Raw genomic sequence first — 26,488 nt, 5'->3', positions numbered from 1 at the left:
TTTTTGAGTATCACCTGTAGGTCCCTTCCCTCAGTGTTTATGATCATGCTCTTGGTATTGCTTTGCTACATAACTAAGGCAAGCTACTAAATAGGACTAAGGCCTCATGTACACTGCTTCTGCTAAACTGACATTTAGGAGCAGTTGGGCATTTTTTTCAACTACTCCTGAACTCTCCTCTATGTTATCTTATCAGTACATGTACACAGGTTCATTTATAGTCATTTCTAAGCATTTGAGTTTAGAGGCCTTTTTTGTAAAGCAAAAAAATGAGTTCAGACACCAAACACTTCTAACGCGGTAACTTGCCTTTAGCTGCGTTTCGTTTACAGGCATTTTTCATTTTTGTCTATTGGAAAAAAGCTTCTAAACGCAAACGCGTCAAAACGCCACTAAATGCGGCATGTAAATGCAACAAAACGGACGTTTTAAACGTGGGTTACTATCTGTCAAGTTAAATCGTTGTAAAAACGTCCCGTGTATATTAAGCCTTAGGCTTTTCAAAGCTGACTTACAATTTTGTTTGCTAGTGTCCTATTCTCCTGTAGGCAGCAGTATAATCCTTCAATCACTTTCAGTGAGTATAAAAACACTATTAGTGTGTTACACATTTAAGCAGCCCACAGATTATACAATTTTCTTTGCCTCCCATCACAGGTGGAAGAAAAGAAAATCACCTGATTCCCCCATCAACACATTAAAGGCCCTTTCACACTGACAGTGCCCGGGGCATCGGCGGTAAAGCACCGCTAGTTTTAGCGGCGCTTTACTATCATTTCTACAGCGCTAGCAGGGAGCTTTTAATCCCTGCTAGGGGCACGGATAAAGAGATAAAAGTGCCACTGCCCATTGATTTCAATGGGCAGGGGGAGCTTTGGCGGCGCTGCTCATTGATTTCAATGGGCAGGGGGAGCTTTATGAGCGGTGTATTCACTGTTCCTAAATCGCTGCACAGAAGCTGCTTGCAGGACTATTTTTTTACATCCTGCCAGTGTAGCGCCCCGGTGTGAAAGCATTCGGGCTTTCACACTGGGATTGCAGATGAGGCTTTTTTTCAGGTGCTATTTTTAGCGCTAAAAACGCCTCCAGTGTGAAAGGGATCTTAGTGATGGAGTAATCTCTCCTGCAGCACTATTGTGTTCTGCCTGTGGGGAGCCTTGCCAGCCGGCAGAACACAATTACTGCTGGTGGCTATAGAAAGAAAATCACCCGATTCCCCCATCAACACATTAAGTGATGGAGGAATCTCTCCTGCAGCACTATTGTGTTCTGCCGGTGGGAAGCTCTCCCAGACGGCAGAACACAATTACTGCTGGTGGCTATAGTCGCCAGTAAAAATTGCATGTAAAAAATCATATATCCATAATGTATACTTGTAGTGAACAAATCAACTCCACAATGGTGATACTAAATAGTAATAATATCCAAATCACATAGCCCATATAAAGGAATATTATCCCATCTCTGACAGCTGTACATGTTGGTTCTTCTTAAAGCACCTTGTAAATGTAATTGCATATTTTATGCATTTTAGTTCCCTAGTTTTTTTTTTTTTTTTTCCTTGTCAAAAGAAGTTTGAGTATACAATGTTATAAAGATACATAAAGTAAGTTTACAAGGATCTATAAAGTAAGCTCATTGTATTACAGTAGGGTTTATATAGGTAAAGATCATGAAATTTCAAATATTAAACATTGGGTTCACGTAAACCTAAATTAAAGATATATATCATTTCCTTAGTTACTTTTGTAGGTATTTAAATGATTTATACCTACTATACATATTGTTTACAAGTAGAGTGTATATAGGTCAAATAAATTCTGATAATGAGCTTTAATCGTAAGGTGGAGAAAAGGAAAGAGAAAGAAGAAAAAGGGTTGAAAGGTAGAGGTATGGTCCACAAGGTTGTCCCGCTCGTCAGTTTATTATTCTTTTTAGTTCTCTTTGAAGCCTTAGAATGGGTGTCTCTGTAAGTCATTAATTACCATGGCAACAGGACAGAGTCATTGAAGTTTGACAGGAACTGTTTTATCCAAGGATGCCAAAGTTTTTCACATTTTGGAATTTGATTTTGATCGATGGCTACCATCTTAGCATGGGACATTGTATTATTCATTCTGTGAATTGTTTCTGCTAGTACCAATGTAGGAGATTTCCATGCCTTGGCCACTGTTTGTTTTTCAGCCGTTATTAGTTGGATCATAAGTTTGAATTGAGAGAGTGTTAACCATTCCGGTTTTAGATTAAGTAAAGTTAAATATGGATCTGGTTGTATTATTTTTTTAAATATTTTAGATGCAATCACGAAGACTTCCTTCCAGAAGGTTTGGATTACTGGGCATGTCCACCATATGTGTAAATATGTGCCTATTTCTGGGCATCCTCGAAAACAAAGAGCTGAGGTATTAGGTGAATATTTTGCCACTCTAGCGGGTACAAGGTACCAGCGAGTTAGGACTTTATAATTTGTCTCCAGTGCTAAGATGTTGGGTGAAGATGACTTAGATGTGAGCCATATGTTAGACCAGTCCGTGTCTTCTAAAGTTCGTCCCAGGTCCTCCTCCCACCTCTGAACGTAAGAGGGTCTATTAAGATTTGCTACTCCATATGATTGATTATAAAGTGATGAAATTGTACCTTTAGCAAATGGATCTTTTGTACAGATTGATTCAAAAATGGATAATTGGGATAATGGTGTATCCCCCTTTAGGAATGGTGTATAGAAATTTTTGATTTGGAGATATCTAAATATCTCAGAGTTTGGTAGATCATATTTTTCTCTAAGCGATGGGAATGAAAGGAATGATTTAGATGCTATGAAGTCATTTAGTGTCTGAATGCCTGATGTTGTCCAAGCTTTAAAAGAATTTGGGTAGATCCATGTCGGATAAAAGGCCGGATTTCTGATAAAAGAAAGGAGAGGATTGTGTGGAGATTGTAACTGATATTTGTTTTTTAGTTCATCCCAGAGAGATAAGAAGTGTTTAGTTATGGGATTATGAATTTTAAAGCGGTCTTTATGATCAAGCCATAATAAATTTGATATTAATAGAGGGTCATTTTCTGAAGCCTCTATAAATACCCATAATGGGATTTCCTGTTTTGCATGGTATTTGGACAGACTGGCCAAATGTGCTGCTCTGTAGTAGTTAGTAAAATTAGGGTATCCCAGGCCTCCTTTATTTTTGGGAAGATGTAGTGTGTGTATAGGTATACGTGGTTTAGAAGAGCCCCATATAAACGAAGTTGCTCTTTTTTGTACTATTCTCAAAAAATAGGAAGGAATTGGAATAGGGAGGACTCTGAATAGATAAAGCAATTTGGGTAGAATAGTCATTTTGATTGCATTAATCTTCCCTATCCAGGATAAAGGAAGTTGCGACCATTGTTTTATTAGATTTGTGATCTGTCTTAATACAGGAGGATAATTGGTTGAGAATAAGTCAGAATGAGATGCTGTTAAATGAATTCCAAGATATGGGATTGATTTTTCTGCCCATGTGAATGGGAGTGCAGCCCTAGCCGGGATCAATTCCATGTTTGTGAGTGAAATATTAAGCACTAGGCATTTCTTAGGATTAATCATAAGGCCGGATAGGGCTGCAAATCCATCAAGAGCTGGTATTAAGTTAGGACCAGAGACCTGTGGTGATGATAGAAAAAGTAATATATCGTCTGCAAATATACATAATTTGTGTGTAATACCTCCTACTTCAATGCCAGTTATAGTTTGGTTTGTTCTGATGTATTGGGCCATGGGTTCGAGTATAAGGGCAAATAATAAGGGAGATAATGGGCAACCCTGTCGGATACCTCTTTCGATATTAAAGGCTTCAGATTTGTATCCAGCATATTTTATATAGGCTTTGGGTTTATTATATAATGCTTTGATCCATGTTAAAAAGTGGGGTCCAAAACCCCATTTTTGTAATGAATATTGCATATATTGCCAGGATACTGTGTCAAATGCCCTCTTAATATCGAGAGATAGAAAACATAAAGGGATTTTCCGTTTTTTAGCAATATGTGCCAATAACACTGCCCTGCGTATATTATCGCCTGCCTGTCTATTTGGCATGAAGCCTACTTGATCTCTATGTATTAATTTTTACTATAATGCTATTGAGGCGTTTTGCTATTATTTTTGCTAATAATTTAATATCGAGGTTTAACAGAGAGATAGGTCGATAATTCACACAGGAAGTATTATCAGAAAGGGGTTTTGGGATCATACAAACAATTGCCATTAGTGTTTCTTGCCGAAAAGAATGTCCATCTAGAAGTTTGTTAAAAGTTTCAGTGAGAATGGGAGAGAGTATTTCTGAGAATGTTTTATAGTATAAAGCCGAGTAGCCGTCTGGGCCTGGTCTTTTGTTAAGTTTTAGGTCTTTTATGGCGTTAGCAACTTCATCTATAGTTATAGGCTCATCCAAACTGCTTTTTTGATTCTGAGATAACTCAGGTAAGGTTATTTTTGAGAAGAAGGATTCAGCCTCTGTAGGATTAAATTCATTGTTTGTCTTGTATAAAGTTGCGAGATGTGAGTGAAATTTATGGACTATTTTAACTGGATTACAAGTGTAAACATTTTTTGATAATTTCAAACAGATTGGTTAGAAAAATTTGTTAGTTGAATTTAATGCCCGAGCCAAATATGTACCTGGTTTGTTTGTATTCATGTAGAAATTGTGTTTGAGGGATTTATCAACTGACTCAGTGAGAAATAGATCGTATTCCAATCTAGATTTTTCCAGATGAGATTTTGTACTCTGAGATGGATTATCTTGAAATGATATGTAGGCTGCATTAAAATTGAGTTCTAGTTTTTTTGCTAGATTTTTGCGTTCCCGTTTAAATAGTGCCATTTGTCTTTGTATTGTACCACGCAAGACAGGTTTATGAGCTTCCCACAGTGTTATTGGGGAGATGTCTGTTGTATTATTAATTGATATGTATTCCTTTAAAGCTTGTTCAATGGCCATCTGATGTAGTGGGTGTTTGAGCATTATGTCCGGTAAGTACCACGTTGGGTCATGCGCTTTTGGTATGGCTGAGGCTATAGTAGTGTATACTGCATTATGGTCAGACCACGGAATCGGAATTATATCTGATGCAATAATTTCTGGTATCATTCCTATTGTTAGAAAAATATGATCTATTCTGGTGAAGGTTTGATGAGGGTGCGAGAAATAAGTGAATTTCTTTTTCATTGGGTTACTTTCTCTCCACGAATCTACCAGATTGTATTTGGAAAGAAGTTGAGAAAAAGGTAATCTAGAGGTTATTTTGGATGGTGTAAAAGGTGATTTATCTAGAAATGGGGAGGACCTGGTTCGAATCCCCACACATTATCACTGTTCCTATTTTGTGTGTATTAATCACTTGTAATATATGTGAGAGGAATGGTGTAGGTTGTTTGTTAGGAGCGTTGTAGGAAATCACCGTGATTGCTGTATCCATTATATAACCCATGAGTATCAGGTATCTACCTTCTGGGTCTTTAATTTCTGATGATAAGGTGAATGGTGTGGATCGGTGAAATGCAATTAGAGTTCCCCTTTGCTTGGTACAGGCAGAAGCCGTGTAAATTTGTTGATAAAAAGGAGAAATATATTTTGGAGTAGAATCTTTGGTGAAGTGTGTTTCTTGGAGGCATACTATGTGAGCCTTCTTGTTATGGAAAGTACGGAAGGCTTTGGTCCTTTTTTGAGGGACATTTATTCCCTGAACATTCAGGGAAAGTATATTCAGTGGTGCCATGGCAATAGATCAAATAGTTTTGACTTACTTTTTGTTATGCAGAGCTAACTGCGCAGATCAACCTGTGTGGACTGAAGAGATGAATAGATAGAAAAGAAACCAGTGAATTCTGGAGTAAAGAGTAAACAAAAAACATATGAGATTAGATGATACATTGTATAAATTATTTTTTGCAAGTAATCACAATTTACCCGTGAAAGAGAATAAATATCACTCTCAGGGGAATAAGTGCCTTCGTCACACTCCCACATAATATGGTTGGGAATATGAGGAGGGCTAATGGGGGTACACGGATCTTCCGCTTACAGGAGAGAAGTGCTATGTCAAAAGACATCAAAATGATGTTTCATTAATTGGAGTGCAGAATATAGTTTTTGTTGAAATTATTTATTCCAGGGTGGTTGTATATGGTTAGTCTTGCCCTAGGCTAAATAATTCAGTTAGAAAGGTACTGTTAATAACTTTGGTATTGATGAAGATAGTTTGAATTATTTTGGGATTTTAACCCTTTTAGAGTAAACAATTACATATTTTATTCATATGTAACTGTTTAGATATGTTAACTCATAAAATTGAGGTTGTATTGCTTCAGATTAGAATAAACAAAAACATAATTCTAGGAACTAGTTAGGTAATAATATATTTGTTTTAAGAAAAGAAAGAAAAAGCTTCCATTACTTCTGGATTATTGAACATATTTGTCCTAAAAAGTAATAAATCTATTGTTATTACCTGATAATATATAACTGAACAAGAATTTCCTTATTTCACTTATATATTCTAAGCTATATGAATCAGAAGTAATAAGAAATATAACTGGAATGTAACATGATCCCACACAGTGTGTGACTATCAGAATGCAGTTACATTCAGTTATAAATATAGGTTTTTTATAGAGAACCATCTCTTAGTATAACAAATGAAGAGATATCAGGAATTAGGATGTCAGTCCATTGAATCTTCTTGGTCCATGGATGATGTGGCATAACGGCCTCTTTTGTGAGAATGATGATTCCCATTTTGTTCTGAAATTTTCTGGGTGCTGCCTGAAGGTGAAGATGATGCCATTCTTCTGCGTGTGGGGGTGTTGCTGCTTGTGGGTTCTGTCAGATTTAATTTTAAAAGGGTTTGTTGTAGTTCATCTGCTGATCTGCTTCTGTAAATTGTACCTTGGTAGTTAAATCTGACTGAAAAGGGGAAGCCCCATTGATACATAATGTTGTGGCGTTGCAGTTCCATTAGTTGGGGTTTCATGGATCGTCTTTTAGTAATAGTAAGTTGGGATAGGTCAGCAAAAATTTGATAATTGTGTCCTTGAAAATTAAGTTCCTTTTTTTCTCTTGCAGCAATTAGTATTTGTTCTTTCGTTCTGTAATAATGAAATTTTGTGATTATATCACGTGGGGGTCCATCTTTCTTTTTGGCTGTGAGGGCTCTGTGTACTCTGTCCAGTTCTAAACGTTCAATAGGGATATCTGGCTTTAGTTCTTGTAATAGAGCAGTAATAGTAGATTGCAGGTCTGTCACAGTTTCAGGTATTCCCCTTATGCGCAAGTTTGAACGTCTGGCTCTATTTTCGTAATCTTCGAGCTTAGTTTGAAGTATTAAATTCTCTTTTTTTAATTGTTCCAATTCTGTTATATTTTCTTGGGTTGTAATTTCAATTTCATCCATTTTTATTTCTAAGGCTGCGGTGCGGTTTCCCAGCTCTCTTGTTTCTTTGGTTAGGCTTTTTGTTATTTGGTCTGAGGTTTGTTTTAAAGCCTTATGAAGCATCTTTTCAAACTGTAATAATATTACTGGGGATGCTGAGGAGGCTTGTGGAGAAGTTTGTGAGAGGATTTGTTCTGTATCTGACTCAAATGGAGAGTCTTGCTGTGACATTTTCTGTCTGTGAGAGCGCCTTGATGCTGTATATTGTGAGGTGACTGGAGCTGCTTCAGCTGCAGTGAGTGCCTGTGAGCTCTTTGTGAGGTGATTTTTATTTCTGCCACGGTTTCCTCCCAGTACCATATTTCCTGCCCAAACTTTCACAGTTTGTTCCCTGGGGCAAAAAGGTTCAAATGGATACCTTTTGAGCCTGCAGGCTCCGCTTTGTCCTTCTCTTCTCTCCTCAGCGGTGTGGAGCTCTAACAATGCATGTCTGCTCCGCTAGGCTCCGCCTCCTGCCCCCCTAGTTCCCTAGTTTTTAATAAACTTGCTACACAATGAAAGTATTGTTTTATTGTGCTAGTGGCTTATTTTGGATATGAGAGGACATCTGGGCAGGTGTTCTTGGTGATTGTGTATTTATTTTACCTCTGTATCTGTACCCATCTGTTAAGCGATTAAGGCATTCAGTGGCTTCATATTGTTGGTGAGTACACATTTTTTCTGCAGGTGGTGCAGTTGGAACTAATGAAGAAAACATTTCACAAGGTTATTTAAAGGCACAGTGATTGGAACAATATTCCTATATGATAGATGATGTGTATATGTGATTTGGAAATTACTATTTAGTATCACCATTGTGGATATATGATTTGAGCACTAAAAGTATACATTATTGTGGATATATGATTTGGTCACAACAAGTATACATTATTGTGGCTATATGATTTGGCCATTATTAAATATGATTGGTGTTGTGTAGCGCCTACCTTTATACTACATTTGATTTCAGGCTAGAATGTAAAAAAATAATAAATGCATATTTTTTTTTAAAAATGCAAAATCATATGCATTTATTATTCTTTTTTTAAAAAAAGGTAAACTTATCCTTTAAGCCTTTATCTGAACCGACCTAAAGTATATGCACTAATATACATTTTTACATACATTGCAGGGCGATTTACTTCAGCCTTGTGTGAAACTAGCAATTAATGATGTTCACAGATTTCCATATAATGCACTGTAGTGAAATGCAATTTTGCAGTTTTTTTTTTTGCCAGTATACCAATGCAGTGTATTGCTTTGAACTGGCACCATGGAAAGAAAAATGTTTTCATAATTTTGCAACTTGGTCACATTGAATAACAGTGCTTGTGGTGTGAATAAGGCACAGTAACTGTAAGCTTGCTTGTAGTTTATTATTTTTGCATTATTTAATCTGTTTTATTGCATTTTATTAACGAATAACAAGAAATAGTTTCATGTTCTCACAATTTTGTGAGAGCTGCGTATTTTGTGCATAGTAAAACACTACTAAATGTACATACAGGGTGAACTGAATGGACACAAAGGCCTTGTCCCTTCTAACTTTCTGGAAGAAGTGCCTAATGATGTTGAAGTTTACCTTTCTGATGCTTCATCTAGATACCCTCCAGATGCACCAATTCGGACTAAAGTTAAAAGAGTAAGTTGTTGCTTCCAATATGTCTCTACTATTAATTAAAAACTATAATTAGAAGCAAATGTTACTGAATATGAGATTATAAATGTTTTCCTAAAGTGATACAGAAGGCTATTTTTTTGGTTTAAATAAAAAAAAAAAAAAAGTAATACCTGATTTATGCACAATATTACACACAGAGGTCTCTTACCTCCTCTTCTGGCAGTCCCCCGCCAGAGCTGTCATCTTCTTTCTACTATGAGTGCTTCCTTAGCAAGCTGGGTGCTAGGTGTGCATCCGTGAGTGCACGCTCCAGAGCCAGGCTGTGTGCATCCATAGACACACACAGCTCCAGTAAGCAATGCCCCCATTTTCTCTTCACAGGAGTTTGGCTGACAGCCTATGAAGCCTATGGCCCTCACTTTCTTCTGTTAAAGCAGGAAGTGAGGGGAACAGTGCTGGAGCCTGAAACAATGATGGGGCAGTGACAGGAGCCAGGTAAATGTTCACGGATGAGGGTGGGTAGGACAGGTTGTAGGGAGTTTTATTATCTTAATTCCGTGAATGCATTAAGGTAAAAAAAAAACTTTAGACCTTAGAATCACTTTTAAAGCTTACCCAATGTTAGTCAAATGCACAGTTAAAGGGTAACTCCACTTTGGTGGGGACAAAAATAGCAAAAAAAAAATAACAGTATATACAATCGCGACTCAAGTCATATTGTAATTATTATTATACAGGTTTTATATAGCGCCAACACTTTGCGCAGCACTTTACAATATGAGGGCAGACATTACAGCTACATTACAATTTGGTACAAGAAGAATCAGAGAGCCATGCTCGCTAGAGCTTACAATCTAAAAAGGAAGGGTTAATTGATACAAAAGGTAATAGCTGTGGGGGGATGAGCTGATGGAGGAAGTAAAACAGTGTTAGAAGCAGGATAAGCTTCTATGTAGAGAAGGGTTTTCAGGGATCGCCTAAAGATGGATAGATTAGGGAACAGTCGGACAGATTGGGGTAGGGAGTTCCAAAGGATGGGAGAAGCTCTGGAGAAATCCTGGAGGCGAGTATGGGAGGAGGTCTTGGGATGACTGAAGAGAGCAGCTTGGTTGGTATTTTGGGACTAGGTTAGTGATGTAGCTGGGAGCAGAGTTATGGATGGCTTTGTAAATTATTGTTAGTACTTTGAATTTTATTCGTTGGGTGAGTGGAAGCCAGTGGAGGGATTGGCAGAGAGGGGTGGAGGACACTGAATGGTTGGTAAGGTGGATGGGTCTTGGAGCAGCATTCATTATGGACTGAAGGGGGGATAGTCTATGTAAAGGTAATCCAATGAGGAGGGAGTTGCAGTAGTTGAGTAATTGAATGATATTAAAAATGACCTTTCCTTTTCGGTCTGCAGCTCAGTAATTTTCTGTAAAAGGCAATGCAATATGGCTATCTGGAGGTGTTCTGTACACAAAATGCCCCCCAGAAACATAATTTCCTGCTTGTGTGATTGGCTCACTGTTTTTCCCAAAAGTCTGCACTACGATAAAAGTCAGATTTCCAGCATCCCCTGCAACAAAAATGTCATTTTTGGTGAGATACTCCCAATAGGAAATCACGTCTAAAGGGATGCAGACCATGCAATTTTACTCATTAGAGCCCTGCAAGTGCAGCAGCTAATTTATACTAACGAAACTACTCCCATTTGATATAACTAATATAAGAAAGGGAAACCACTTCAGAAGGAAAGCTTGACTTTAGAGGATATGGAGCTGTCACTGAGGTGAGCACATGCACAATATTTATGTTAAAAAATACATTTTATTGTACAAAAATAGTTTAAAAACAACAGTTGAGTATAAAACCATGCAATGATATACAGATGATAGCACAGCAGCTTGTATTATTGTATATTCAAAATTACAATGAATGCATGGGTTTCTTCATTTGTACACTCTAGTCCATCACGTTTCACAGAAATAGTTCTCTGCTTCTTCAGGGAACTTCAATGCACATCTAAAAAAATTATCAGGTCAAAGAGAGGAAATCTATTATACACTCCACAATGTTTCTAAATTCATATATTGTCTCATTACAGCAGATAGGGGGATATGCTCACCAACTTCAACCACAGTACCCATATCTATACCTCCCAATGTAAAATGACCGATTGGCCCACAGGATACATCCTAGGAACAAATCTGATGGACATTGATTGGACCACACAACCAAGGAAAGGCGGATATAGTCTGCAACACCCACAGTGCTAAAATAGAAAAAAATATACCCACATGTAACTATATATCTCCAGTGCACTAGATAAGCCACTCAGAACATCCACTCAACCATACCAACAGAGCTACATAACTAATTTCCCTACTACTAAAGCATCCCACATTCGGATGACTAACACCCCCAACATGTAAACATACACACTCTCTCACATGCATTCCTTGTACACATACACACATACAAACCCTCAGTCTCCTACTTGTGCCACTGTCAACAGTAAAACCCAGCACCCTATTGGCCACGCCACTAATCACTACCTAATACTACTCCAACCGCATAGGACCTGACAAACCAACACCCCATAATCTCCCATACCCACAGCCCATATAAGAACCTCCCCAACTAATGATAACCCCCGCAATAATTGCACACACACAACACAATCTATCTGGTATGACCCCACACAAACCAATCAAATGAGCCCAAACCACCTCCATACATAAACAAGCCACAACACATCCAAAGACACGTCAGCCCAAACCGCCATCTCACTTAACCCCCCCCTTTTCCTATACTAGAGCAACCTAATCCACAACATCTAGGACAATGCACTCAAATCATCCACCTGAAAACCAACCTCGACATACAGACCTAACATTCCAGTCTTGCATAGTGAAGGCTTATGGTGTAAAGCCAAAAATCAGCCCACCCCATTCACCAGAGCCCCATTGCACATATACAATTAATTGCCAGTTACCAATACCTGAGCCACTGAGGCCCCACAATCAGTCATAGCTGCACATTTGTATTTCAGTCCATATATATTCTCCGGTAATCTTACCTTCTACATGAAAGCTGACCAAGGTCGCCACTGGAGCTATTCCCGGCCAACGATCCCACCGCCTCGCTTTAAATGTGTAGTCCCATTGGATATTGCTGGGCCGTGCATGGTACAGCACATCATATCTGGTGCGGATGCTGTCAGAGACAGCCTGGTCCACAGCCATTATTCACTTCTAGATGATCTGGAGGGGGCTGTGGGAGGTATGGGTACATATTGATGTGGTGGATGTGACCAATGTCTATGGGTTAGGGAAGGTGATACACTCCCAAGAGGAGGTATTTTTAAATAAGTCCTATGCAGACTGTCAGACAGCGAGAGTAGTGTATATAGCGACATGTACTGTATTTGTCGATCATTCTATATTGTCAAAAAAAAAGGGGGCCTTTTGGCGACGTTTACAAGATCACCTAAATTGTATTGATGTAGGTCTCCTGTATAAACTACTTTGAAAACACAAAAAACACAGTTATGATCCTAAAGTAATTTCTTTCTTTGTTCTTGAAAAAAAAATCCCCAAAACCCATGAGGTGGTGATTTTGATAAGCAAATACTTAAACAAGAGGCAAAATAGATTTATAACCTAAAGGCAACCTCTCCCCCTGGGCTCAACACAGTTCTGTGTTTCAAGCCTTTTTTTAGACCCCTTTCACACTGGGGCGGTTTGCAGGCGTTATTGCGCTAAAAATAGCGCCTACAAACCGCCCCTAAACAGCCTCCGCTGTTTGTTCAGTGTGAAAGCCCGAGGGTGTTTACAGTCAGTCTCCTCTCCTGTCAGCCGCTTCTTTGGAGCGGTGTATTCACCGCTCCTGCCCATTGAAATCAATTGGACAGTGCGGCTATACCGTGGCTATAGCCGTGCTATAAATATAGCGCCGTTTTACCGCCGATGCCCCCTACCGCCCCAGTGTGAAAGGGGCCTTAATAAAAATGCGCATATCTTACTGATAAGCTAGGCACTTCCAATGTGGGACTATATATATACAGTTAGGTCCATATATATTTGGACAATTGTCATACTTTTGGCTCCGTATGCCACCAAAGTTTAAAACAAAATAATCCAAATGAATTTGAAGTGCAGGCTTTCAGCTTTAATTCAAGGGGTTGAACATAAATATCAAGTACAAATTTTAGGAACTGCAACCATTTTTATACACAGTCCCCCCCATTTTAAGGGGCTCAAATGTAATTGAACAAATGAATATAATCATAAATAAAATGTTCATTTTTAATATTTTGTTGAGAATCCTTTACTGGCAATGACTGCCTGAAGTCTGGAACCTATGGACGTTACCAAAGCTGTCTTTAGTTGTTCTTTGTTTGTGGGTCTTTCTGCCTTCAGCAAGTGAAATGCATGCTCAATTGGGTTGAGATCAGGTGACTGACTCGGCCATTGCAGAATATTCCACTTTTTTAATTCAAAAGCTCCTGGGTTGCTTTTGCAGTTTTGGATCAATGTCCATCTGTACTGTGAAGCACCATCCAATCAACTTTGCTGCATTTGGGCTGACAGTATATCTGTAAACACTGCAGAATTAATCTGGCTGCTTCTGTCTTATCATCAATAAACACCAATGACCCAGTGCCACTGGAAGACATGCATGCCCATGCCATCACACTGCCTCCACCATGTTTAACAGATGATGTTGTGTGCTTTGGATCATGAGCCGTTCCAAGCCTCCTCCACACTTTTTTCTTCCCGTCATTCTGTTACAGATTAATCTTAGTTTCATCCATCCAAAATAATTTTCCAGAACTGCTCTGGCTTTTCTATTCTTCAAGCTTATGAGTGGTTTGCACCTTGTGGTGAACCCTTTGTATTTGCTCTTGTGAAGTCTTCTCTTGATTTTAGACTTTCAATGATACGCCCACCTCCTGGAGTGTCCTTCACCTTTCTGGATGTTGTGAATGGGTTTTTCTTTACCATAGAGAGGATCCTGCGATCATCCACCACTGTTGTCTTCCGTGGAAATCCAGGCCTTTTTATGTTGCTGAGCTCACCAGTGCGTTCTTTCCTCAGAATGTACTAAACAGTTGATTTGGCCACTCCTAATGTTGCTGCTATCTCTCTGATGGATTTGTTTCATTTTTTGAAGCCTTAGGCCCCTTTTACACGGTCGGATCGTTCAGGTCCGCCTGTCAGTTTTGACGGCGGACCTGAACGGGCACTCTATGCTAGTCTATGGAGCGACAGATGCCAGCGGGGACATGTCCGCTGACATCCGACCCGCTATAAACAGACGGATGCCCCGCTGGACAAGCCCCTCCCCGCTCAGTAAGCAAAGAGGGACCTGTCATCCGCCGGCTCAGCGGAGATCTCCCGCTGAGCCGGCGGACCAAGGCTGACTCCGTGGAAGCGGATCTGCCTTGTGAGAATGAGGCCTTACAACGACCTGTTTCACTTGCATGGACAGCTGTCAGGGCTGGGCTCAGCCCTTCCTTCTCAACCTGGCCTCTCAGCTGTCAGCTAATTGCAAGCTCCTATCTCTCCACAGTGACTCACCTGTTGATGATATCCTGCTTGTCAGTCCTGCCTACTTAAGCCGTCCATTCCAGATGATCTCTGCCTTCGCCACATCTCTAGAGACACTCTCCTGTTAAATACTTGCTTGGCTGACATTCCTTCTGGCTCCAGATCCTGCCTGCTGTTCTACTACGCTCATCTCTGGCTCCCTGACATTTTAGCTTGACTGACTATCTGTTCCTGAACTCTGTTTTGACTATCTGTACCTTTTTTTTATTATTATTAAACAAGTGTGATTTAACTGTACTTCTGTCTCAGTCTGATTCATATATAGTTACATATGGGTATATTTTTTCTATTTTAGCACTGTGGGTGTTGCAGACTATTTCCTCGGTTGTGTGGTCCAATGTCCATCAGATTTGGTCCCAAGATGTATCCCGTGGGCCAAACTGTTGTCTCATGGTCCCTATCTCTTCTCACATCAGGAGGCATAGATATGGGTACTGTGGTTGAAGTTGGTAAACATATACCCCTATCTGCTCTAACAAGACAATATATAGATTTAGAAAAATGTAGTATAATATGCTTCCTCTTTTTGACCTGATAATCTTTTAGATATGCATTGAAGTTCACTGAAGAAGCAGAGAACTATTTCTGCGAAACGAGTTGAACTACTACGTACGAATGAAGCAACCAATGTATTCATTGCAATTTTGAACATGCCACTGTGCTATCGTGTCTGTATATCATTGCATGATTTTATACTCAACTGTTGTTTTTAAACAATAAAATGCATTTTTTACCATAAATATTGTGCATGTGCTCACCTCAGTGACAACGCCATATCCTCTAAAGTCCTGCTTTCCTTTTGAAGGGGGTTCCCTTTCTCATATCTATTCTGTCATTACTTAGGATGTGGATATGGGCAGTTGTCCATAGAACTGGCTAAATATAAATGATATAGATACTCCCATTAGATACACTTTTCACATGGACACAAACACACAGGGATATTTTTAGAATAACAAAATGTAGGAATCTGCAACAAGGTTTGTTAAAATTCTTGTAATGTACATAGATCACCAAGAGGGGAATGTTTTTTTCCTCAATAAAAGTGGGGTTACTCTTTAAATTGGATTGCCAAGGAGTAATGCCGCCATTCAATACTCAAAATTTTGATCAGTATGTAGCCTACCTCGTTTAACACAAGTCAATTATTTTATTGACTTCTGTTCTAGGGACATGTCTAAAAGTTTACAGATAATAAATGGCTTCAGCCACTGATCAGTGTATTCAGACAGTGGTGGGTGCTGCTGTCAGAATAAGCCCTGGCGGGAGGATTCCACCACCCACCTGGTTTGTGTGGATGGAAGAATTTTTTAGTATTGAGTGTTAGTTGGTCTAAGAAACCATCCCTCCCAACAGTCCTGTTTGTTTTTGTGGAGACAGCTGCATAGATCACTTGCAGTGCCACTTGCTGATAAAGTGCGGTATTATAGGGTGACCTTAAACTAAAATGATTAATTGGGAACTTCAATACTTCACTACTTAAAATCCAGTCTTCCAACTTTGGATGAAGCCTGCCCATTTAGGAAAGAAACAGATGGGCTGTTCTACAAAGAACCCTACATTTGACTACACAAGGTAACCAATAAAATAGGATACTTACATTGTTTGTGTAAATCCTTCCTTTACAGTGTTGTTTTTTTTTTTGTTTTAAAGTGATATTAAAGGCTGTTTTTTTTTTCTTAAAAATAACAAACATGTCATACTTGCCTGCTCTGTGGTTTTGCACAGAGGAGCCCCAAATACATGAAGGTAAAAAAACCTTGAGCCTTTACAACCACTTTAATATACTGTTAGTCCTAAAATGGCAGTGGAATTGACCTATGCATTTGATTACATTTCCTAGGTGTTGATTATAGGAGAGGATCCTTAAACTTTATAAACAAAGGACCAGTTCACTGTCAAGACTGCTAAGGAGCCAGAACATGGAGTAAATAATTCCCTTGTGTGGGTGGTCAGCAGGTAGAAGAATAATGTCATCACTAAAATAGTGCACCAAGATTGGTGTCAGTGGGTGGAATAGCGTCCCATTGGTGTCAGTGGGAGGAGTGGTGACTCGTGGTTAGCATCAAAGGGAAGAATGGATTGCCATCATTGAGGTTATCGAGTACAAAAAAACCCCCAACCCCCTCCACATAGCATTGCTGGTCAGTGGACACTTGTCTCTGTATAGGTTCAATATCCTACACTGCTCCTCCTCTGTCCAGCTGGTGTCATGACTAGAATTATGCAAGCACTATCAGGTAGGAGACTGGATACTGGCACCCTCTGTATATAGTAGTTCCAGTATGTAATTAGAAGGCCTGGCATGTGGGGCCTTCTCACTGCAAAGGCCAGTAAATGGCAAGCAGCAGACCGTAGTAAAAGGAAGGGTTCAGCAAAGATCCAAATGTAGAAATTACATTTCAAAAAAATATTTTATTATACAGTACAGTAAGTTGTTTATGTTTGCATTTTGTGCCTGTCGATCACATAAAAGGTACAATCATCTGGCAAATTTACATTCCTTTATTTAACTAAGTTCCATGCTGATACTAACTTGTTGACTGTGACAGCTAATAGTGATCATATCATAGCAAATTTTACTTTTAAGTTAAACACATGTCTGTTGTTCTTAGCATTACATATCTATTATTGTTCATTTGTTATGCCTAGATATTAAGGTATAATTGGACTACATCATTTAATGTCATCTTGTTTTAAAATTAACTGAAACCCACTTTATAATTATTTTTTTCATTAACTTTTTTTTGTATCATCACTGCTATATTTTCTGTTTTGTCCTTGCTCATCTACTTTGGAACAGAAGAAGAGTGTACATTTCACACCTTAATGAGGCAGTATAGCCTTCACGTAAGTGAACAACTGAAGATACCATTGGTTTGTTCTATAAAGCAAGTGGAGGAACAACTTCAAAAAAGGCAAAGCACACAAAGCAATGTATGAGAAAAGTTTGTAACATAGGCACAAAGTTTTTATACCTTTAACTGAAACCACCTAGGCAATGGTTACTGACCCTTGTTTGATAACTATTTTTGAAATATGCATGTGCTGTTCTTTACCTTCCCTGATCAGCAACCTTTAACTCCCCTTCCCACCCAAATGTGTTATAGTGTGTGGGAGAAATTAAAGCCAGTGGGTATCAAAATTTAGTGTTTCAAGGTACATAAAAACTTTATACATGTAATTATGAATGTTACAAGCTTCTCATATGTGAGAAAACATCATTGTCATTTTCTGTTATCTAAAGCAAAACCATCTGTGAGGTGTATGTTTCAATGCAATTCTACAGAATCTATTCCTAATAAATGAAAAGTTTTCAAAATGTCTTTGCAGTTATGCATCAATTTGAATAAAGAATGTCATTATGAGCACGTTACCTATGCTCCTTGAGTATAATATGCAGGTCTGAAACATACAGCTCTGCTACTCAATGCTCTACATACAACCAAACCATGGTATCTTCAGGTGTGTACCAATGGGATGTTTGATTCATTTTTTCCCAAGTATTAGATACTGACCTTGATTTTGAATCAAATTAAGATTGGAGTCCTCTTTATTAATATATGAGATGCAGCAAGTTTTTTTTTTAATTAAACTTAACATTTAAAAACATCATTGCCTCTAGTGGTAGGGTTATGATTTCATTATTGACGTGCTGTGACAATAATGATTAATGTGAAAACTTGCATGTGAAAGAGGTGCTTTAATCTTATTGATTCTAATTAAGGCTCAAGTTAGTCTAGCTGTGTGACTACCCTTCTAATCTACCAATAGCAACATTAAATTTAGTTTCTGCTCTAAGTCTTTCCCAAAATGAATGCAAATACGGGTCCAAACTGGGATCTGTACCACAGCACTATATTGACTTGTTAAACCACACATGCTTGCCAAACTCATGGGAAATTGCCAACTGATCTTTGGCTTCCCCACCAAAGATGCTGGTAACATACTCAGTTCTTGCAATTCTTGGAAGTGTTCCTCTGCAAGTAAATATTGCAAGAATGGGCAGCTGAACATAGATTTTAATGTATTTACTTTGTGGGTCATTTGCTCTATAGGTCCCTTCTGAGAACACAAGTACACCCAGAAGAGCACCTTCTCCAACCGTTCATCTTCATTCTGTGTCCCCACCATCTTCTATGGGCACTGGGAGTCCGATGAGGAGCAGAGAACGCTCTTCAAAGAAGAAAAAAGGTCTACTCTCGAAAGGGAAAAAACTATTAAAAAAACTTGGGGCAGTTAAATGAGTTATCTGAGCAAACATAAGTGTAAGGTAATTTATATCCTTGCAGTTTTAAATTGCAACATATAACAGGAGAACCCTAAAATCCTCAATTTGGCTTAAAATAACTTGGGAAGATGGCTTTATGTGTGATATTGTCCCTTATAGGAGTAACAACCTAAAGTACAAAAACAATGGCTGGCCCAATACTGAAGCTACTAGTTTATACGCAGCCTTGATGTTTTTGCCTTACTTGATGCACAATGATTTGTAATGTTCTATAGATGTACAGATTATATTCTTTGTAGGTTTTGTGTGCATCCAGTCGTATTCTAATTGTATTATTTGTGATTGAAGAGGTCACTGACCAATTAAACCTTTACAGAAATGGGAAATCCAGAATATATTCTCTGATTTTCATGTATAGTCCAGTCAGCCCTTGTCTGTTGTTATGAATGATCCACAGTCATGAACTGGTATTCTTCACAGCCAAGTAAATCACTTTACATTAATAACAATAATTAGTACAACCTAATGTGATGATACCACATCTACATTTCAGATTGGCATCCTCGGCTGTATCATCACTGCAAAAATTCCTGTTACTATTTTATAAGTACAGTCCATTTGTAAGTTGTTTTTACTCTTTATACATGATTTTCAGACTGCCTTGTTTTGTAAGATGAAGGTTTACAACTAAACGCTCCCCTCATAGTGTATTCAAGTGTACATATATTGTGCTAGTTATAAAATTCAATCAAATATTGGCCTAAATGTGATTAAAGTGTTGTGTGGGCGTGTGCATGTGTACATTTGATGTGTAAATTATTTTATATAAATAAAATTTGATATTTTGCACAAATTTGTCAGTTTTATTAAATCCAGCTTTAACCACTTGACCTCTGGAAGGTTTTCCCCCCTTCCTGACCAGGCCATTTTTTGTGATATGGTACTGCGTTATTTTAACTAACAACGCGGTCATGCAAAGCTGTACAAATAAAATAGATGTCCTTTTTTCCCACAAATAAAGCCTTTTTTGGTGGTATTTGATCACCTCTGTGGCTATTTTTTGCGCTTTGAACAAAAAAAGACAGACATTTAACCCCCCCCCCCCCCAAAAAAAAAACTATATTTTTTTACTTTCTGCTATAAAATATATCCAATAAAAAAAAAGTAAAATAATGAAATGTCTTCATGAATTTTGCCACATTATGTATTCTGCTACATTTTTGGTAAAAAAAAACCAAAACAAATGGCAATAGGCATATAGTGATTGGTTTCTGCAAATGTTATAGTGTCTACAAACTATGGGGTAGGTTTAAGGGATTTTTTTTACTAGTATTGGCAGTGATCAGGGACTTCTAGCAGAACTGCGACACTGCAGCGGACAGTCCCCCCCATCACAAAGGAGATATGCTTTGTTTACATTGCATATCTCCATTGTTCATGTCTCATGATGATCGGTGAGAGCCTACAGGAGATCGGCTCATCGAAACTTGTAGTTTAGCTTGTGCTGTGAATTATCACAGCGGAAGCAGCCTGCTGTCGGCATGCCTGTGCCCCCTGCAGGCAGAAATACTATAGCAGTAAATGCAGGCAGAAATACTATAGCAGTAAATGTACTATAGGGCGATCAGCAAGTGGTTAACATTCAAACCATGCCAGAAAATGTCAGTATCTGCATTGACTCCACTTAGTGAACTCTAAATCTTGGGTGAAATTCCATGGCATATTTTAACCCTAAAAAAAATAGTCAAATTGCACCCCCACTTTAAGCTACCAGTACTATACCACTGATTACATTGTGGTTGATACACTCAATGCATGGTAGGTACTGTAGATTACTTTTTAACTTCCAGGGTAGATTTATTGAAGTCTCCACGTAGACACATCAAAGGGCACTCATAATAGAGATACCTTTTTTTTCTTTGGTAGTTATGATATGAATTATCTGCTGAGGCATGTATTTCATATGTTGCTGTGGTTTGTTTACATGTGGTTCTGGCTTAAAGTGGTTCTAAAGGCTACAGATTATTTAACTTAAAAGTGGTTGTAAACCCTTACATATAACCAGTGAAGTGACTGGCCTCGGGCGATACACAGAGATGATCCTATCTAAGTTGTACTGGTCTCCGTGCAGCAATCCCTTCTCTACAACCGGCGGAGAGCTGAAGTTACACTCTGCAGAACTCAATGAGGACAGCCCCGAGATCTGATTAGAGGGAAAGACATCTCCCTCCACACAGGAACAGAACTGAGGATGTCAATCTGCTGAAGCTCCCTCCTGTCACCATTTTTCTCTTGGTGTCAGGAGAACTTGTCAGACGTGATTCATGTTCATATTTCATATCTGAGGTTTACAACCACTTTTACGCATTCTCTGGTGAAAAAAAAAAACCTTCCATGATCACTTCCCCCAGCCCTCCTAAATACTGTTCTCGATCTAGTGCTGTGCCCGAGAGCAGCAGCGATCACTCTCTCTTCTCACAGGCTCAGACACAGCATCGGGAGCCACTTGCTCCTGCTGCTGTCAATTAAATCCAGTGAGGAGGGAACGGGGGGTAGGATCAAGCCACACTATAGACACATACAGCCCGACTCTGGAGCAAGCCTGCAATGTCTGCCCCCAGAGCAAACGCTTGCCATGAGGGCAGACACTAAAGGGGAGCAGACAGTGGTGGTGGGGGACCTGAGGAGAGGCGGTTGGGGGTTGCTCTGTGCAGAACCACTGCACAGAGCATGTAAGTATGACATGTTTGGTACTTTAATAAAAAAATGCCTTTAAATAATTATTTAACATGTTTCTATAGCCAAAATGCTTTTGTTTAGCTTTAGATAAATTGGGGAAAGTTTGGAGCTTCCTTGCGTCTTTATTATGTCCCAATTTGTGAAGTTCACCCAAACTGTTAGGTCTGACTAAAGTCACCATTAAAGATAAAATATACATTTTATGGGTGTCACCAAAACATGACAAATGTCTAATAGGGTAATTCTTCTCACTTCCAGTTTTATCTACAGGACAGGGAAATCTCCCCACTGAACAGACAAAAAAAGCCCCTACTTTGACCAAAACTATACAAAATTTAAGTTCTTTTTTTACCATAAATCACTTTCCAGGACTGTTTCACATTCATGAATAATGGATTATACCTCTATTACGGGGGGGCTTAACCCCCCTCTTTTAACACTCCATCCTGATCAATAACACCAAAATGGCAATAACTAATACAATAGGGGAGGGGGGTGTTTCCCTAAATGGACTCTGAGAAAGTTTATGGTAGGTTCAATAAAACATTTTGCTTAATGTCAATTTACAGACAAAGCATTTTATAGTCATGGAACATCCCCAAGCAGTTCAGAAAACAGAGTGGCATGCAACCTCAACAATCTAAGGGAACCTGGAGCAACCAAAATGACAAACAAAGCTACAAGAGCTGCTTGCTACATACTATGCCTAAATTGTGTTCCATATCTAGTCTCAGCCTCACAAACCCAAGACAGAGAAGCATGGTAGTGAAAGAACCAAGACTCATCCATTGCCCTGGTAAAGTGAGCTTGGACAGGATTGGGGGACTTTCACTTTTAACACTTACATCTGAACAACAGTATTGCAAATCCACCTGAAAATAGTGGAAATGGAACCTGGAGCTTCCTTCTATCTTTGAAATAAAGAAGGAATCTGGCTTTCTGAATAGACTTGTGGCATTCAAATTGTCATGCCATGGATACATAAAAATGTATAAATCATAATAAAATAGGTGACTTACAGAACATTTTCTTTGAAGAAGCTTCTCACACCTTCTAGATATAGAAATAATCCTTGACAATAGCTACATTAACCCAAATATTCCAATCATATTTTTTGAAATACACAGAACAGGCTTTGAACAATGACACCTGTGTAACCAAACCTAAATAATGCAAATGTAGTTCCAGGCTTATGTGACCATTCAACCCCAGTTGACAGTGCTGAGATGATCTGATGTTTGAGGTCAGTAAATAAAAGTATTTGATCAAGGAAGATTCAGGATAAAGATATCACAGCTCCATAGGAGAAACTAAGTTAATAACAATAAAACTCCAAGTCAATTGTTTACCCCATTGTTCCAAGGATGAAGCTATATTTCCCAGAGAAATCCAGTGTTGACTTAGCTGTTGCTCAAAACAAAGATGTAGCCACACGGTTAATTATACACCAAATAAAACCCAGTTACTACGTTTAAAACAGAAACTACAAACGATATGTGAGCAAAATAGATATATATATATATATAAAATTACTATGCTTGCTACATACAAGGATTAACGTGTGCCAGAAGTCATTCACCGAAAATAACAAAGTATGAAACTGACATAAGACTGCAAGGGAACAATAAAACCTCGGATTGCGAGTAACGCGGTTTATGAGCGTTTCGCAATACGAGCTGGTTTTTAAAAAAAAAATCCTGACTCGATTTAGTTGGGGTGTGCAGTACCGCATGTGGCCAGGGTTGCAGGGGTGTCGGTGAAGCTTGGAGACACTCTGAGCCTCTCGGAAACACTCTGTTCCCAAGTGCCTCCGGTGCCCCCTACCTCTGGCCACATGCGGTACTGCATACACTAGCAGTGACACTGTAACAAATTATCAGAGTTACCATTGATTCCTATGGGGAAACTCGCTTTGATATACGAGTACTATGGATTACAAGCATGCTTCTGGAATTAATTATGCTCGTAATCCAAGGTACTACTGTATCTTTAAAAGGAATAATTCATAAACTGAAGTTTTTCATATATTAAACCACAAATATTTCAGAAGACACCATCAAACAAAGGACATGAGATATTCTTACCATCATATTGTAAAAGAACGTTGGCACAAATATTATGTTGGGGATAAATGGGGAAAGAGTTTGTTTTGTCCCATGAATACATGACATTCACAGTGTAATTACCACAGGTATTATTTTCCCTATAACAAACAAAATCCACAATATGGGGACAGCGCACAAATGAGTATAAATGCGGGTGATCACCGTAATATGAAACATATTAAAATATAGTTCATAATACCAGATTCGATTTTAGGGCAATCAGAATTCCAATCATGTAACTGCCATGACCACTAGTGGGCAGATGAGAAATGGACAGTTACCGCCCAAGTTTGGAACCAACTAATCATGAGATAGTAAACACGAGGGGGACGAGGTACTAATTCAAACAATGGTACTCCACCCTATTAAACAGAACGGTGTGTAACGTGGGTAATCCGTGCTATCCCCAAAAGGTAATAATGAACAAAATATATAAAAATTGATGTGTGTTGGATTACTATATATGACAGTGCTGCAACTGAGAAAAAACGAGAATATTCAGTTATAAAACATGTGTAAAATAAAATTAGACATGCAACCAAAATAATAACCAATATGTGCAAAAAACAAACAAATGTGCAAACCCTGTAGATATTTGTAAAAGGTGCATACACATGTGCAATTTCAACAGATGTGTACAAAAGCAACAAGTGAAATGTACATCAGCACACAAAAAATAATAACCTGTGCTAATTACTGAGCAAAAAATGAAACAGGAAAAAATGTCCATAAAATATTAAATGGATTTCATTAGAAGTAAGTCCTGTAATGGGAAGACCAAGGATTTCTTCTCACAGCACAGTTCCACAAGACAGCAGGAAATAATAAAATGCCAGATGGCCGCTTACCAGAAATGTAGGATCTCTATTACGTCGATCTAATGGGCACAGACAGGAGATATCACTCTGACAAGGGTGGTAATTTCAAACATCCATCTGGATCCTATCCTCCGCTGGTATGTACAGTGCTGCAATGTGCTCAGTGAGACCCGTATTGACATGGATACTTTCAACAGGTATATCATGTAAGGAAGAAAGAGGGCTTCATAGTGCAGTGGGTTTAAAATGCAAGGTCCCTTTATTCCATATAGTAAACCACTGACATCTATAGCAAGCAAACAAAAGCAGGCACTTCAAGTGAAAGACACAGCCGCGGCTTGAGCCAGCTGGCTGGTGCGTGGTGACGTCAGGTCCTCTAGCTCCACCCAACGCTTTCTCCGTACTAGGCATCAACAGGGAAAGGAGGCTAGCCAACACTGCGTTTCTCCGTACTAGGCATCAACAGGGAAAGGAGGCTAGCCTCCTTTCCCTGTTGATGCCTAGTACGGAGAAACGCAGCGTTGGGTGGAGCCAGAGGACCTGACGTCACCGTGCACCAGACAGCTGGCTTGAGCCGCGGCTGTGTCTTTCGCTTGAAGTGCCTGTTTTTAAGGACGTTTTTTCCTGTTTCCTTTTTTGCTCAGTAATTAGCACAGGTTATTATTTTTTGTGTGCTGATGTACATTTCACGTGTTGCTTTTGTACACATCTGTTGATTTTGCACATGTATATGCACCTTTTACACCTATCTACAGGGTTTGTACATTTATTTGTTTTTTGCACATATTGGTTATTTTGGTTGCGCATCTAATATCTCAGGATGGAACCACACACCCACTTGCTGATACACTTCACGGACAATTGAGAAGGTTGTTGCCCGTGGACCACGCCCCATATTGCTGGACTTTGCTGCTGGAACTTACCATTTATGCTCTTCATACTTTGCACACCTTCCCTCTTGAAGCAGTAGTGAGATACAGACTCAATATACTGACTAACCCTTTTGCTCCCAAAATTATAGCAGTATATTTACTGCTTGTGTTTTGATATTCATATTTACTAAAGATTTCCTACATAGTCTATGTTATATGTTGAAATTGTGTATGTGAATCGTGCATTTAATATTTTAAAGCACGGTTGATCACCCTTTCATAGTTGGTTGTAGCTCCTTCTGGGTTTTCTCTTTGAAATGTAAAAGAAATGACCTTCCTATTGTATTGATGTCTTTGATTGTGTGTGTGAAATATTAATCCTCAGTAAATCCAGTTTTGTATATAATTGTATAATTATACTTGTATTTTAATAAATTATAATAGGATTTTTAAAACAGCTTACCTGTAAAATCCCATTCTTGGTAGTACATCACGGGACACAGAGCCTTTGATAATTACTAAGTGGGTTAGATAGTCACCATCAGGTGATTGGACACTGGCAACCCTAATTACAAGGCGAAATCCTCCCCTATATTACCCCTCCCATATGGAGAGTACCTCAGTTTTGTATCAAAGCAATAAGTATCCCAACGTATAATCCCAAAGAGGGGCGGGAGCTCTGTGTCCTGTGATGTTCTACCAAGAAAAGGATTTTACAGGTAAGCTGTTTTAAAAATCCTATTTTCTTGTTCATACATCATGGGACACATAGCCTTTGATAATTACTATGTGGGATGTCCCAGAGCAATGCCCAAATTTGAGGGGAGGGAGACACAGATCAGAAACACAGACCGCCATCGGATGTGAGGACCTATACTGCTGCCTACTGCACACTGCGCCCGAAGGCGGCATCCTCATGCCCTCTTACATCCACCTGATAGAATCTAGTGAATGTATGGACCGAAGATTAAGTTGCAGCCTTGCAGAACTGAGCCATGGAGGCCTGGTGATGCACTGCCCAAGAAGCACTAACTGCTCTAGTCGAGTGCGCTTTAA

At 38.9% G+C, this 26,488-nt stretch overlaps 1 protein-coding gene across 23 annotated transcripts in view; it reads left to right on the top strand.

The window, feature by feature from the left end:
- RIMBP2 (RIMS binding protein 2) overlaps positions 1-18,996 on the top strand; it is an 883,237-nt gene extending 864,241 nt beyond the window's left edge. For 16 of the 23 annotated variants that reach the window (XM_073628097.1, XM_073628121.1, XM_073628271.1 and 13 more), the window contains 2 exons: positions 8,960-9,094; positions 18,726-18,996. In XM_073628097.1, coding sequence (XP_073484198.1) covers positions 8,960-9,094; positions 18,726-18,914 — 324 coding nt within the window. In that variant the 3' untranslated portion in view covers positions 18,915-18,996. Of the gene's footprint in view, positions 1-8,959; positions 9,095-17,470; positions 17,518-18,725 lie in introns of all 23 variants that reach the window. The other 7 variants (XM_073628262.1, XM_073628172.1, XM_073628146.1 and 4 more) reach the window with 2 other exon arrangements.
- The last annotated feature ends 7,492 nt before the right edge of the window (positions 18,997-26,488 follow it).

Source organism: Aquarana catesbeiana, linkage group LG01 (assembly GCF_042186555.1).
Source record: "Aquarana catesbeiana isolate 2022-GZ linkage group LG01, ASM4218655v1, whole genome shotgun sequence".
In the NCBI taxonomy this organism is placed as follows: domain Eukaryota; kingdom Metazoa; phylum Chordata; class Amphibia; order Anura; family Ranidae; genus Aquarana; species Aquarana catesbeiana.
This window is presented reverse-complemented; position numbering and strand designations above follow the sequence as displayed.